Consider the following 15,213-nt stretch of genomic DNA (forward strand, 5'->3'; position numbering starts at 1 on the left):
GTGGAGAAAGAGTGTTAGAGGTGCAAGACACCCTTCCACAGAAAACCAGGGTGTTTTTATACCTCTGCTTATAGAATTACATGGGGGTTTTAACTTTTTGGAGCATTTATTCCTCTTCTGAATACCTCCATCTTTCCTTGCCTATCTCAGCAGTCACCATCTTATTTCCCTGGTCAGGACAGTATTTCCAAACAGTAACATCTTTCTATCTGAAGTAGCACGAAGCAAGATGAAAAGCAGGAAGCCACGGTCTAAATGATATAATATTCATGACCTATGTATAAATAATCCTTCTTAGTGTTCTCACAGAACTCAGCCAGCCTTCCTTCCAAATAGGGGACAGAGTTTCACATACTTTATTTCCTACTCCCATGCAACTAGGGTTTTCGGTAAAGAATGTCCTGCATGCCTCAAACCAGCTAACTAGAATTTACCATCTGGGAAAACAGTATCTACACCCATATACTAGATCAAACATGGGAGGCAGGGTCACTAGATATCCCTCTTGACTGCGGGCCAGAAGTTTTAAGTCCTGTTCTGAGAGCTGGCTCGAGATCCAGGGCAGCAACATCAGATTAACAGAAACAGAGATCAAACTTCCAATCTTTTCCCACTATATCACCGTAACACTTCTCAAACGAGGGTTGGCACCTTCCACTGCAGTCCTCTCCCAAGGAGGCCCTTGGCTTCTGAGCATTAGTAATACAATCCCATAGCCCAGGAGCACAAAACCTATTTACAGAGGGATCTTTTACTTGGGTATAGTGTCCTACCAACATATCTACGCCACGTTCAGTTTCATCTGTGGTATGTACTGTAAATTTTTAGCCACAATTTTTATTTAGGTGGGTAATAAATATTTCTAGATGCCTTTTGAAGTGTATTAGAGGCTAAAAATGAAAGGGACAGCACTCTTGTGAAGACTTTTTCTCTACAGTCTACGAACAAATACTATCTGAAAGTTTGAAAATCAGTGATTTAGTTTGCAATCCTCAGATAGAAAATGAAGTCAATACACAATTTTACAACTACATTTTTTTCTTTGATGCATTCAGTTATAAAAAGAAATCTGCTCTGCTACTGCTCTCACAAAATTAAAGATATTCCATATACAAAACATACACTCTGTAGATTTCACAGGATAATTAAACAGATAATAACCTAGAAGCATTTATCGAATTCTACCTCCCCTCTTTTTCCTCTCAAATCCATACTGGACACCAAAGCGACTAAAGAGAAATGAAGGCAATGAATTCTGTAACATGTGACACGTGATATCTCCTTTCCAGTAGAGCAGTGAAGGAGACATTTACTCATCCCGTTTACTAAGAACGGACATCTGCTGTCCTCTTCCTGGTTTTCAGTGGAAGTTTAAGTCTTTTATAACAAATTTTTTTTAGCGATTGCTCTGCTTTTTATGGAAAATTTGAATTCTTTCAGGAGAAAGGTTAAGTGCCTAAACTGTTCAAGTTTCAGCTGAAACAGGAAGTATTTGAGTGCCTTACAGGAGCTGCAGCTTGGGCTAGGATCATCACTGTGCACTTCATCATCCTTAGGACACTGCCTGATGTGTCACCATCACCAGGAAACCAGGCTATAATACAGGTGTACATTCCTACAGGAAAACGGGAATATGACACATATATTCCCACGGGGGAACCGTGATGACAGCTCAGCATGGAAGAATTTGATTTTTAAGGGGCCTATTTCAGATTTCTTTTTTTTACGTGAAAAAAAAATCTTGCCTTTCCATTTTATAGGGAAGGTCTGTAATTTAGGAAGATGACTACTGGGAGTTTTTTGCTGCCTTAGGTAGAATTAGATTTTGCTAACTTAGGACTTGAGCTATTACCTTGTAGATGTCCAGGAATCCACACTGATGGTCAAACCGCGTGTAAAGTTCATTCAGCATGCTGATGACCTGCATGGGCGTACACTGCGCACAGATGGCGGTGAAGCCAACAATGTCCGAGAAGAGCATGGTGACATCGTCAAACTTCCTGGCCTGAACCTGCTGCCCCTGCCACAACTGCTGAGCCACTTCTTCAGGGAAAATAGAAATAAGGAGATCTACTGTTTTCTTTTTCTCCTCTTCCAGGGCTTGGTGTGTGCATTCCAGCGTTGCCTTCAGCTTATCCATTCGCTTTTTCAAGCCATCCTGGGCCTTTGCTTGCTCCCCGACCAATATGACATCACGAGTAGCATCATGGATAGGTATGTCTGAAAGATGAAGGCCTCGGCCCATCAGTTCATCCAGCTTGTCCACACAGGGAGAACCCAGAAACAAAACTGAATTTGATTCTGGCACATGAATCATTTGTCCTTTAATTTCCATCACCTACAAATAGAGTTTAGAAAAGGAAAAATTAGCTGATAGACATGGACCCCCATTCTACTTCCCCCATCTTTCGTCTTCAGCTAAAATTATAAACATAAACCGCAGTCTTTTATGCAGAAGCCTCTTACACTCACCCGTTCAAGTAATGAGACTCTTGTAGTCTCCTCACCAAGGTGAGTCAGAAAATGGCCTATACTGACACAAAAGCATTCCGCAATCAGCTGGTGCATTTAATTTCATCCAATCAAATGAGAAAGCAACCACAATAACAAGTATTTCTCAACATGGTGTGTAAATAATACTTCTAAATTGTGCCTCTGGAATGTACCTGGCCTTAAAAGCAAATTCCAGAGTAGCTCTTCCTCTGTTACTTAGCTATAAATTATGAAGAGCACAAAATTAAAGAGAAACAACAGCTATCTGAAAGCAGTTAGTGAAATGGTGAAGTAGTTTCTGTTCTTTTACAGCAAAACAGCTACTAAGCCAAATGCGATGTGAGAAAGGACTCCATAAAACAATGAATGGCATGGAAAAATGTACCAGTGCCCTGTTTCCAGTTTACCGTCTCGTGCACACAGCAGAGTTGAAGGCTGACATTCTGTTAGAGTCTGCAGATTTCTTGGTGATACCGATCCACGTAATTTGTATTTGCAGAATAGAAGAGGGAATAGTAGGAAAGGAGCAGCAGGTGGTTCGTCACACCGGTTTATAGATTATGCATTTCCCTGTGAAATGGCTAGATGTTTTGAGTGCTGCCTAGTGGTTGATACCAATGACGCCCCGGTTAGTTAACTCTTGCTCCATCATGGTAGTCAAGCACAAAACTACCTGACTGAAACGCACACTGAAAACCAGGTGTAATGATGTACTTGACATTTGGGGCTACCTACATTCTGATTTTTATTAACTTACTTAGGTCACTCAAAACTAACCGTTAAATACTGTAAACAGACATTTTTTACCTGAATATAGTATATAAAAACCAAACCCAAACATAAACCAAAGATCAATGTGTTTTGTTTACGGAGAAAATAATCAAATAAACTGGATCTCTGTGTAAACAGAGCCTGCCATAGCCTCTACCATGAAAAACAACCATCATTAAAGTTTTAATTCCAAGACCGCACAAAGAGCAGGACAATACCGTGCTAGGTGATCTAAAAAAACCAACAGTCCTTACCCCAAGGATTTTCACGACAAAATAGTCAGAGCACACAAACCTTGTCCATCTAAGCACAGTGTTAGGCACCATAATGTCTTAAATCTCTATTTTTCTGTTCCACACAATCTAGTGAAATCAAAAGGTCTCCTCCAGCCACCCTTTCTTTCATTGTGTAGGCATCTCCTCACTCTCACATGATTCACCGCATCATTTAATCTGTCTTCTATCCATAATTCTTCCAAACAAAATAGGAAACCCTCAATCAGAGAATTCCGAGGTGGCTGTAACGATGATGCGATTTAAGTGTCCAGAGGCCTGGAAACTCCTGCTGGGCTGACAGCTACCCCGACATGGTACTTGCCATGTTTGGGGTAGATGTTGGGAAGCTCTTGTTTCTATGAGGGATTTCTGGCATCATATAATACACTGTCCTTGCAGATCCTACTGTCAACACGGGGACTGAGCCTACCCTGTCCCCATGCCCCTCTGCCTCCCTACCCCACCCTGCTGGCGAACAAACATATGTAACTTCTGTTGTCAGCCTGGGCATTCAGAGAATGAACGTAAATGAAAGTAATTAGAATTGACAAGCTTCCTAATTTATGTTCCCACACACCTACTACTATTTACATTTCTAAGCCTTGTGTCCTCAGCTTCGTTCTGGGACATCCATCTCTGTAAGAATGCCAATCAGCTACCTGGACAGGTAGATTAAATGCTCCAGGACTAATTGTTCTTTTTAATTTTTAAAACATATGGCTCCCTGCTCAAAACATAAGAGAAATAGGTGCTTTTTTCACACATTCAGCCTCACGCTTTCAAAGGGCACATATGAAGTCGTTTGAACACTGAAGTACAAACTGCCACGTGAAATACATGATATGGCATTTCTAAATTCTCCTCTTATTTTGTTCCCCTTTGCCAGAGAGGTTTTTTTCTTCCTAGAACTTCACTGGAGTGCAAAATAAATGCATCTCATACTATCGCTTCGCTCTTCCACCTCCAGGTGAAAATAGGGTATCAGCTCAGGAGGAGAGCGTGTGGCCACAGACCCTGGCTGAGCCGGCCTGGCCTGGAGGGGGGCTGCTCGCCAGCAAGGCGAGACACGGCTCCTGGCTTGGAGCCCCGCTTCTTCTGTTAGCCTGCTGTGAGATGAGAAGAAAATTAATGCATCCCTCTGCGCTCCTGCTTTGCCTTTGTCAATTTGAGGAGGTCTCTGTCCATGTGAATGTATCGTGCCAACCTTCCCCGGGTGGATTCTTCTCAGAAAACATTGATGGAGTGAATAATGCACTAGACAGGCACTCTGGAGCTCTCTGCTCTGCTTCTGGGTAACCCCAGGCAAATTATCAACTGAGCACTTAGTTGTCCTTTCAGCACAGCAGGAACGATGATACCGACCACCCTCTAATTCACTTCGAGACGTGTGAGAAGCAACAGAAGACACAGACAACCCTGTAAACTGCCTTACTACTAATAACCTGCTCTGCTCAGTGAAGTGAGCTTCAACAAGGTTGAGAGTTTCTGGAGCATTTTTAGAAACTTTTGCAAAGATATTTTCGCTACACTACACATGTTTAGCTTCCTAAACATGTCAAAGGTTCAGCGTTATTTCAGCTTTATTCTTTGAATATTATTATAACTTCCTCTGCTTAACTGGAATTGTTGACGGTTCCCAGCACTCCTTTCATGTTAGTGATGCTGAGTTCCTGCTCTGGCTTGATGATGGAAGGTGTTTTCAGAAAATTGCCTCCTAATCTCTTCAAGTCGCCAAATTAGGGAACTTGACAGCAGAAGCAAAGCTGCCCCAGCTTGCCTGGGGAGAAACACTCAGGTCTTGTAACGCACAACAGTAGAGAAGAGCCGAAACTGCATCGCTCTTCTTAGTTTGTGCAAAGCCCTTTCCTTTCCAAAGAAGTTACTGAGATGCTTCAGACTCTTTCTAGGGGACTTCAGCCTGTGACTGTGATCCAGCATAACACCCATCTCTTTTCTTCGGACTCTCTTGCCTCTTAGATCCTTCTCTGAATCTTAAAATACAACTGAATGAAATGGGACATCAGATTTGCCTGAAGTTTGCATAGCAAATCACACTTCTGGGCGTCTCTCCAGAGCTGGACTGTAAGCCTACAGGCAATCAGGATTACATCATCTGTCTTTCTTGTAAGCAGGGAAAGATTGAAACGTTTCTGCCATTAGTTGTATTTCATTACCGCTACATTTCATACCTTTCCTGTCTCTTTAATTATATTCTCACCAAATGAAATGAGAGTAATTCCACTGTTTTCAGAGGACATTCTCCTAATCTACAGCGGTACGAGAGAACATTTTGAAATGAGCAATTTACACATCACATTTTATGTGATTACAGTGCTATGAAGTGATGTTGTAGCCTAAATTACCCTAGGATGAAAATAAAAAAAAAACCTATCGCTGAATTTTACTTTCGCTGCAAACCTACTGCAAAGAAAGGGGAGCAAACAGAAGAGGCCATGCTTCTCAGGAACTCCCTCAGCCTCCCTCCCCAAAGACCCACCCAGGGAACCCTGACAGACTTTAAAGCTGCTGTTTGGGAACGTGGGACACTCCTACTGTGCTGTACACCAAGAGCTACTTCATCAGGTACCCAACACCCAACGCTTCGCATGCTCTGGGTGAATGCCACCCTAGGATCAAGTGTGGATCAAAAGCTTACGAATCAAACGCCAACTCCACCGCCTAGTCCTTAAGGAAAGGCATAGGGAAAAGCTGCACTGGTGGAAGACAACGCTTCTCTGTACAAACACAGGCACTTTGGAATAGCAACTGAGAGAAGCTGTGCACACCTTCTGCAAAATACTAGGAAATATGAGATGGTATTTCCGAGAACGAATTGGGGTTTAAGAATATTTTTTTTCATCACTGGGCCAAGACTCTTATTGTGCAGCCTCTGCAATGCTTCATTTTAATAAAGCTGCTGCTCTGACTTTGATCAGTACATAATCCCTCCCGAACTGTGATTATAGCCGCCTTTTTTTAGGGGTTTTTTATTGAGACTAGGTTAGGAAATGTACAGTGTTAGGCCACACTTTCGTAAGCAGTTTCACGTGCATGCTTGACTTCATACAGTGAACAAATTCAATGAGAATACACAAAGCTGCTTCTTTAACAGGCCCATAATTGCTTAGAGGACTGGGAAGATTGGGAGAATAACAGCTTCTGAAAAATCAGCCTGGACACCATCAGGAAAATAACTTCAGCTCAGGAAAAAAAAACGAAACACCCAAAATCCAGCTGGATTCGCTTCTCTGACTGTCCTGTAGGATACATGGCAATGTCTCAGGGCCATTTACAGCAAGTGGTTAGGGGCTTAAGGGCTGTTCTGAGCACTGGATAAGGCAACAGGACACTTCCAGAAAGAAATGTAATAACTGCTTATTATGTTTCCAGGTGACACATCTAGAAGGGCTATGAGTATGGCGGACGACACTGGAATTAAAAAAAATTTCTTAAATTGGAGAAATGGGCTAAAACCAGAACTCAAAACAAGGGCAACAAATATACTTAGGCAGAAATAAATAAATGGGAAAAATACAGACAGACTAACAGTTCCTAAGAAGATGGCCCAGAGTGAAGCAGATGAATGTAAGCCAACAGGTCATGCTGTCGTTAAGAAAGAAAACCCTACACAAGAGTCCATAAAGAATACAGCTTGCAAAACACAGTAAGTAACCCTTAAGCTCTGACCAGCCGTGTTCAGGCCCTGTTCCTGTTGGGCAAAACAAACAGGTGGATTCATTGGAGAGTCTGGCGAAGAGCAATGCATGTGATGAAAGGTCTAGAAAATACGACTTACAAAAAAAAATTTGAAAAAATTGTATGGTTTATCCCAAAGAAGAAAAATCTCAGCGTGGGGATACGAAGCTCTTCAAATCCACAAAGAGCTGGTGCAAAGAGGTCAGACTGTTCTAGCAATCCAGTGGGAAAAGCTTTGCAGAGAAGGACCTGGGGGTCCTGGTGGACACCAAGTTGGATAAGAGCCAGCAATGGACCTCTGTGTCAACAGCTAACAGCCTGGGCTCCGTTAGGAGAAGTGCTGCAGCAGGTCACGGGAGATGATCCTTCCCCTTTATTCAGCACTGGTGAGGCCACACCTGGACTACAGTGTCCACTGATGGGCTCCTCACTACAAGAGGACATACAGACATACTGGAGAGTATCCAGCAAAGGACAACAAAGATGATTAAGGGACTGGGGCATCTTTCCTGTGAGGAAAGACTGAAAGGGTTGGGACTGGAAAAGAAAGGCTCGGAGGCATCTTATCCATGAATACATCATATCCAATAGCTGAAGGGAAGGTGCAAAGATGACAGAGTGAGGGTCCTTTCAGTGGTGTCCAGAGACAAGACAAGAGGCAATGAGCACAAACTGACACAGAGGAGGTTCCCTCTGAACATCACGGAACTCTTGTTTTTTCTACTGTGAGGGTGACCAAGCACAGGCACGCATTGCCCAGGAAGATTGTGACATCTCCATCCTTGGAGATATTCAAAGCCATCTGGACATGGTCCTGGGACAGTCACTGTCGGTTGCCCTGCTTGATCGGGGAGTTCAGCTGGATGACCTGCTGAGGTCCCTTCCAACCTCTGTGACTGTGAAATGAACAAGAAGTAAAAGCCTCAAATTGTAAAAAAATAGTTTTATGTGGGATATTCTTCTATCCATGGGGACACCAAGAATAGAAACATCAAGTGGTGAGGAGCTGTATTCTCCATTACTAGAGGTTTGTGAGACCTGCCAAAGGTGATCAGGCTTGCTGGGAAGCAGAGGGCTGAACCAGCAACTAAACAGAAATCCAGCTGGAAACAGGAAGGAGAGAGGTTGGAGGGTATCATCTGGGCTTCAAACGAAAACTACGCAACTCATTTATGGTATAATTAACATAGTGCAAGGGTGGAGAGTGTGGAATTCTTTCCTTCACTCAGTTTACAACTAAACTAGTTACTCATCTTTTTACAGGCAACGACAGAAAGAGGTGCTTCTAGAATAAAATTCATGTGATCTAAGTAAGACATCTAAGTCAGGGTCCAATGAATCATGTTCCCTGTGTAGAAATATCTACATTTCTCTGCTGTAAAGCGAGCACAAGGTTTGGACACAGATGACTCTACCCCCCATCAGAACAAACTTACTTCATAGCAGTAAAGATATTCCTTTGTGTTTAAGGACAACTAAATGCCATTATAGAAGTACATCAAGGGAAATACAAGTTCTCTATCGGTCAAACAGATTTCTATTTTAAATGCTCTAAATCTCAATTCAATTAGTTAAACAAAAACTTAATATTCCCGTAAAGTTAACTCTGCTCTGTGGTTGGCTGACCACCAACACAGGCAGAACACAATTCTGACCTTACACAGAGAAAAGCAACATTCATTACAATCTCTCCAGCACTTCAGTTCTGCTTGTAGAGTGGGGTACATGAGAACCACAGCCAGCCAAACTGTGGAGAAATAGTCTTGCAAACAATTATCAAATAAAGCCCCAATTTGCTATCTCATCTGTAGGAAAAAAAAATAAAATTCAATATAAAAATCATAACAAAACACCAACTTCCATTACACCTACATTTAACTGAAAAAGCTAAGAGAAACATGTATCATCTCCACAGAAATTAAAAAGTATTTTTTGAATAGATGCCTAATGCAATTGAATAACTAGTCAGCATTTTCTCAGCACAACTCAGGACGTGCCTGGGTTCTTGCTCAAGTATAACTCTCAGCTTTTACTTCCAAGTTCGGATTTCCAGCTCAATGCATTGTCAAAAGAACATTATTCCACACAGCATCAAATTGACTGTTGCAAATTTCTGGTTATTTATAGAAGAGCCTGGGGTGTTACATAATGTGCCACAGACTCCAGACCAAAGTGGCCAAATTTAACATTTTCTGTATGTTGTAGATCCCTCATGAACATAGAATGATAGCGTGAATATTGCAGAGAATACACCTTTAGGAAATCCAAAACTCTGTAGCGCAAGTGTGGATAGCGCGGTGTACATTCACTCACACATCCTCATTTCTGTAACATAAAAGCGAGCCGGTGATTATGAGAGAACCATCAAAACCCTTCTGTTGTAAACTTGGACCTCCAAAGCAATTTCCTGATATCCAAAGAGGTGTGGCAGAGTAAAAGAAAACAAATTAGGGTTAGATAGGACCTCCTCCACAGGAAGCACAGGTACGCATCGCAAATCACAGCATGGAGCCATCTGTAAGTAAATGTGAAAGGGGAAGAGGTGAAGGAGGTGGCTTTATCCCTTGCACATCAGACTGTCAAGGCAATGAGATAAACAAAAGGAAATAGTAGATTACACCTGAGAAGATCATGATTTACAATTTCTCCTTTCTTCAAGACACAGAAGTGGTTTTAAGATGGTACTCCAGACTGCTTCTTGGGTAAGTCCAAGATAAATCTAGCCCTGAGGCATAAAAGTTATGAGACGATGATTCCTTTGAAGGAGCCCCTTTCTTCACAAGGTAGCACAGACCATAACTCAACCCTGTGCATGCCTGAGTCAGTTCCCCTCAGAGATGCTCCCAGACAGAGGAGTGGGTGAACTCAACGTGGTCTCACAAGGTGCTGGTGCCAGGCTGCATGGCACAGAGGAACAAAAGACAGTTGCTAAAACAAGAGGAATAAACTCACCCTTGTTTCCATGACCATTTCAAAATCCTTTTTTAAAGTCAACGCACTGAGATTTGATTGGATTTTTTTTTCATTAATAAATCCCTTCGTATACTTAAAAATTATCTGTCAGGGTCCTGAAGGCAACACTGGCCTGACTGGCCTGACTATCCCTGCCCAGTGCCCTGGGGCTCCCCTCACCCTGCCCATGGTCCAGGACCCCATGGCAGCCCCTGGGGGTTGCAGTGCAGCGGTAGGACCGATCTCCAGACCTCACAGCCCTGCCACAAGCCCCGCTGGCTTGGGTGGTTGGGATGGGTCCTGGCTGGGGACCTCCATGGCTCCTGGCACCCAGGGAATCCTGGCCCCTGCTGTACCCTGACAGCATCCCAGAAAAGATTTCAGCTAAAGTGCCTGCCAGAGTTCAAGGAGTGTCTGGACAATGGTTTTACCCATATGGTTTAGTTTTAGTAGTCCTGCGAGAAGCAAAGAATTGGACTCGATGATCCTTATGGGTCTTTCAGCTTGAGATATTCTATGGTTCTATTTTTTTCCTTTCACTGTAAAATCTCTCTGATCCCTTACGACTGCTTTCAGGTTGCACACACTCCAATCACCATCGTAGATTTTTTTCAGCATCAATAACACATATCTCTGCTGCTTCACCAAAAGACACCCTATGCAGATATTCCACTATTCACCTCCCTCCAACAACCCAGTTACAAATTTACAGCATCGAGTTAAAAAATCTGTTCCTACTGGTCAGCAGCAGAGCAGTGAGAACAATTTTGGGGAAAATATCCATTTGTTTAGCCAAAGCTCTTCCTCTCTCATGCTCTCATTAGGTTGTTTCTGGCCATCGGGTGGAGCTGGCCTGTCTCATCACGGGTGGTGGGTTGAGAAAGCAGGAGTTCTGCTTCCAGACCAGTACACAGCACCGGCAGGAGTCTCGAGCAACTTCTCAGTGAGATTTATTTTCTTGACATAACCCAAAAACTCCTGAAAACCAGAAGCCCTGCTGCTTGACAGGAAGAATGAGAACAGTGGTAGCAAAAAACATGCTAGAACAAGAGATCCCCAAGCCACACACTTCTATTAATTTTTTCATTTCAACGAAAGCAAAATGCATTTTTTTGTACTTACGGCCCCACCACAGTTTGATTAAAACAAATCAAAATGTAAGAGCAACTTGCCATATTAAATATTCTCTCTGTGTTTACAAAAGAAGAGAATCAGGCCATGTTTCCAGCGAATGTATGTGAAACAGTACTTCTTATTTACATCTTCCCTGTTAAAAAAAACTCCAAAACTATTTTTGATGCATTTTTCTTTCCATTTTAAAAAAGGATGGATAATTAGAAAACAAGAATGTAACATTTGAGAAAGTCATTAAGCCTTTCTGAAGAGCTGGTTCTTCAGACAAACCTCCATTCGAGTGACAAGGCAGTGAGGTGGAGGGTGACACAAACGAGCATTCGGTTTGCCAACTTCACAGAGGAAAAATCATGCTCGTTACAATTAAGTTACCTGAAATAATTATGCCAAATTAATAGGTATAGTCCCTAATACAATACTTTTCCTGTCATTTTCTGCACTGCTTATATTTTAGGAACATCCATAGGCATTATCATTTATAATATCATTTATAATAGTTATTCCTCGACTCCCGAAGGTTTCTTCTGTGCACGACTCTTAAAATGTACCAAGTCAAAGGAAAATCCTGTCAAGCCTGTAGCAAAGTTATGACCTTTAAAGCAATATTTTTTGCTTTAAGTGGCGTGGGGGCAGAGGGAAGAAAAAAATCTGTGAAAAAAATGAAACTGTGGCTTCAGTTCTTGATTTCTGGAGAGAACCTGCTCTAGCAGCGAGGTTGCACTAGATGCTCTCCAGAGGTTCCTTCCAAACCATTCTGCGATTCTGTGAGAGAATGTGAAGAGCCCACAGCTCCTGTCCCAAAAGCAGATGTAAGGGTCTGTACCACAGCCACCCACCCAGATGGGTGTTTGTGGGGGCAAGCTCAACACACATGATGGTGAGTCTTCGGCTCGCCACTGGCTTTAATGGTGCCCAGGCTGGTCCTTACCACATCAGCCTTCATACAGACAGCCCTGAACATGCCAAATTACAAACAGAAAACATCACTTCTGAATAGAAAATAACGTATCATCATTAAGTGCCTTTGCCTGCTTGAATGGTAAAACAGGTGGTGTAACAGGTCACCCACCATTTCCTCATGGATTATGGAACCTTCATTCTGCCCCTTGTCTCCCTCTTCCAGCTCCAGGGGCTGCGCATTCAGAGAGCAACTCATTGTGCTATTAAAGACCGAGGCAAAGAAGGCATTCAGTTCTTCAGCCTTCTCCTCATCCTTGGTCACTATGTTTCTCCCACATCCAGCAGAGGATGGAGATTTTCCTTAGCCCTCCTTTTGCTGTCGATGTATTTATAGAAACATTTTTTACTGTCTTTTATGGCAGTGGCCAGATTAAGTTCTAGCTGGGCTTTACGCTTCCTAATCTTCTCCCTGCAGAGCCTCACAAAATCCTTGCAGTTTTCCTGAGTGGCCTGTCCCTTCTTCCCTAGCACATAGACTTTCCTTTTCTTCCTGAACCCAGCCAAACCTCTCTGTTTAGCGAGACCGGTTTCCTGTCCCTCTCGTCTTTGGCACAATGGGGACAGCCTGCTCCTGCACCATAAAGATTTCCTTCGCGAAGGATGTCCAGCCTTCTTGGACTCCATTGTCCTTCAGGGCTGCGTCCCAAGGGATTCTGACAACCAGTCTCCTAAACAGATCAACGTCTGCCCTCCAGAACTCCAAGGTGGCAGTTCTACAGACACCCCCTCCCTACTTGCTCAAGAATTGAAAACTCTACCATCTCATGATTACTATGGCCAAGACAGCCTCCTACCTTCACATCACCCACAAGTCCTTCTCTGTTTGTGAACAGGTCTAGAAGGAAACCTTCCCTAGTTGGCTCACTCACCAGCTGTGTCAGGAAGTTCTTCCACACACTCCAGAAACCTCCTGGGCTGTTACCCCTTTGCTGTATTGCATTTCCAGCAGACATCTGTTAAGTTGAAATCCTCCACAAGAACAAGGGTTAGTGATTGTGGGACTCCTCACAGATGCTTATAGAATATTTCACATACCTCCTCATCCTGGTTGGGTGGTCTGTAACAAACTCCCACCACGAAACCTGCCTTGTTGGCCTTCCTCCTGATTCTTATCCATAAACACTCAACCCTATTATCACCATCATTATGATACATGATTAAATCTCTACTTATCTCATGCCTGTAAAAACCTTTATAACTAATGAGTATTATTTGTTAGTTTGTTAAAGACGGGTATTTTTATTTATTTCCATTAATGTCAACCAAGCAAGGTTATGGAGGAATGTGCCATTACACTGAAGGCAGTGGAAAGATGCCTGTTTTCCACAGTGTTGTTGCTTTTTGGGTTAGTTCCTAGTGTTTTCGCCACGAGGTTTGTGCAGGTGCACAGATCAGTCTTGCACCTAACCCTTCCACTAGCAGTATTCGGCTTCTAGCACAAGCTTCTCATTTGAACATGATCCATCCCAGCTGCTTGAGGTGAGCTGCTAGCAGAAAGCACTCGTAGTTATTCTGTGATATCTCTTGCTAAATATTATTCTCTCTCAGATCAGAGTTAGTTTGGGGTTTTGTGGAAAATGTTTTTATCGAAATGCAAAGAAATGGTTAAATGAGAATATATGTTTATTCATGAGGACAGCAGGCAAAGAGCCGCAGAAGCAGCCTTCCCCTTTGATCTGTGCAGAGCAGATATACACAGCATCCATCAGGAGATGCGACATTTTATCACCAACCCAGGTATCTTAAAATTCCTCTGATTAACAGATCTCTTAGCCCATGTACTAACCAGCTTGCAGAGGTTTTTGTCCTTCAGGACACAGAAGTTCCGACTCTCCCTATTTCATCTTGAGTACATAAATCTGCTGCAAATTCCTGCCAGCACCACACTAAGGAAGCTGATCAGCAGTGGAGGCCTCTGTTGGTATTTTTACTTTGTTTTCCTCTTTATTACCCCATATATCAACTAGTTTTGCAGCTTTGATAAAAAACTCTGTTGTTAGTATTTGATACCAAGATTAATCAATTCTGATCTCTTGGTGCAGTATAAGTTTTCAGAACACCAGGGGAAGAAATATCTTCTTTTCCCAATCCAATCATTCCTCAGTTAGATATAATTAGAAAGAGTCATTCTACCTCGCACTGACGTCACTGTAAATATATCCAGCTGGTTTTAGTGGGAATTGTACCAGGCTTTTAAAATTAAATATTCCATATTTTTACTAACCAGGCTGAATTTCTTTCACTGTGTTCAACACAACATATTCCAGCACTAGGAGACCTTTCATCTACAACTTCCTATTAGCTACCATATCTGACACAAGCCAGTAAAGTCATGGGCAGTCTCTTACAGGTCATGTTAAAGATCTCAGTTTGGGAAGAATGCACTGGCCTGGTTTAGCAGTCCCAGGTTAAGGGTGTCGTTTTTAACAAATTCCACAATGTATTTATTTTACAACCCATCAAGACATAAAAAGCAAACAAAAACATTTAAATGCCTTTAACTTAATTATAAATACAACATTATATAGAGTGCGAGGGAAAAGCCAGATGCGAATATTCACGTTTCTGTATGCATTGAAATATCTGTTCAGCTTCCATTTTCTTCACTGCAATTAATTAATTTTTCCTTGAAATGACAACAAAGGAAATTAAAATAATCAGGTGGAAGGTGGTATTTTAAACACAAAACATTGCCTTGATTATCCAGCACAAATTGAAGAAAGCGAGTTGCTTCAATGACTCAGGCTGGCAAGAAGAGAAATACAACCTTGTCCTTAAGGTCTTAGCTGCTCAGCATCCACCTAGGGGCCACCAAACCCTGGAGGCAGGTTGGTAGGATGGGGCAAGTGTGACTGTGGATGCAAATGGGAGGCCCAGCTGTTAGAGTGAAGAAGGTCAAGGGAAGTGATCACCCTAAAAAAGTGGTGAACCG

The 15,213-nt window shown here is 42.5% G+C and overlaps 1 protein-coding gene across 1 annotated transcript in view; it reads right to left on the minus strand.

Annotated features, from left to right (window-relative positions):
• The window catches only part of GUCY1A2 (guanylate cyclase 1, soluble, alpha 2), a 117,973-nt gene that overhangs the window by 60,562 nt on the left and 42,198 nt on the right, over positions 1 to 15,213 (minus strand). Inside the window, exon 3 of the mRNA XM_010146270.1 lies at positions 1,853 to 2,338. Within this exon, the coding sequence (XP_010144572.1) occupies positions 1,853 to 2,338 (486 nt within the window). The remainder of the gene's footprint in view (positions 1 to 1,852; positions 2,339 to 15,213) is intronic.

The sequence above is a fragment of the Buceros rhinoceros genome, unplaced genomic scaffold, assembly GCF_000710305.1.
Source record: "Buceros rhinoceros silvestris isolate BGI_N320 unplaced genomic scaffold, ASM71030v1 scaffold20162, whole genome shotgun sequence".
In the NCBI taxonomy this organism is placed as follows: Eukaryota; Metazoa; Chordata; class Aves; order Bucerotiformes; family Bucerotidae; genus Buceros; species Buceros rhinoceros.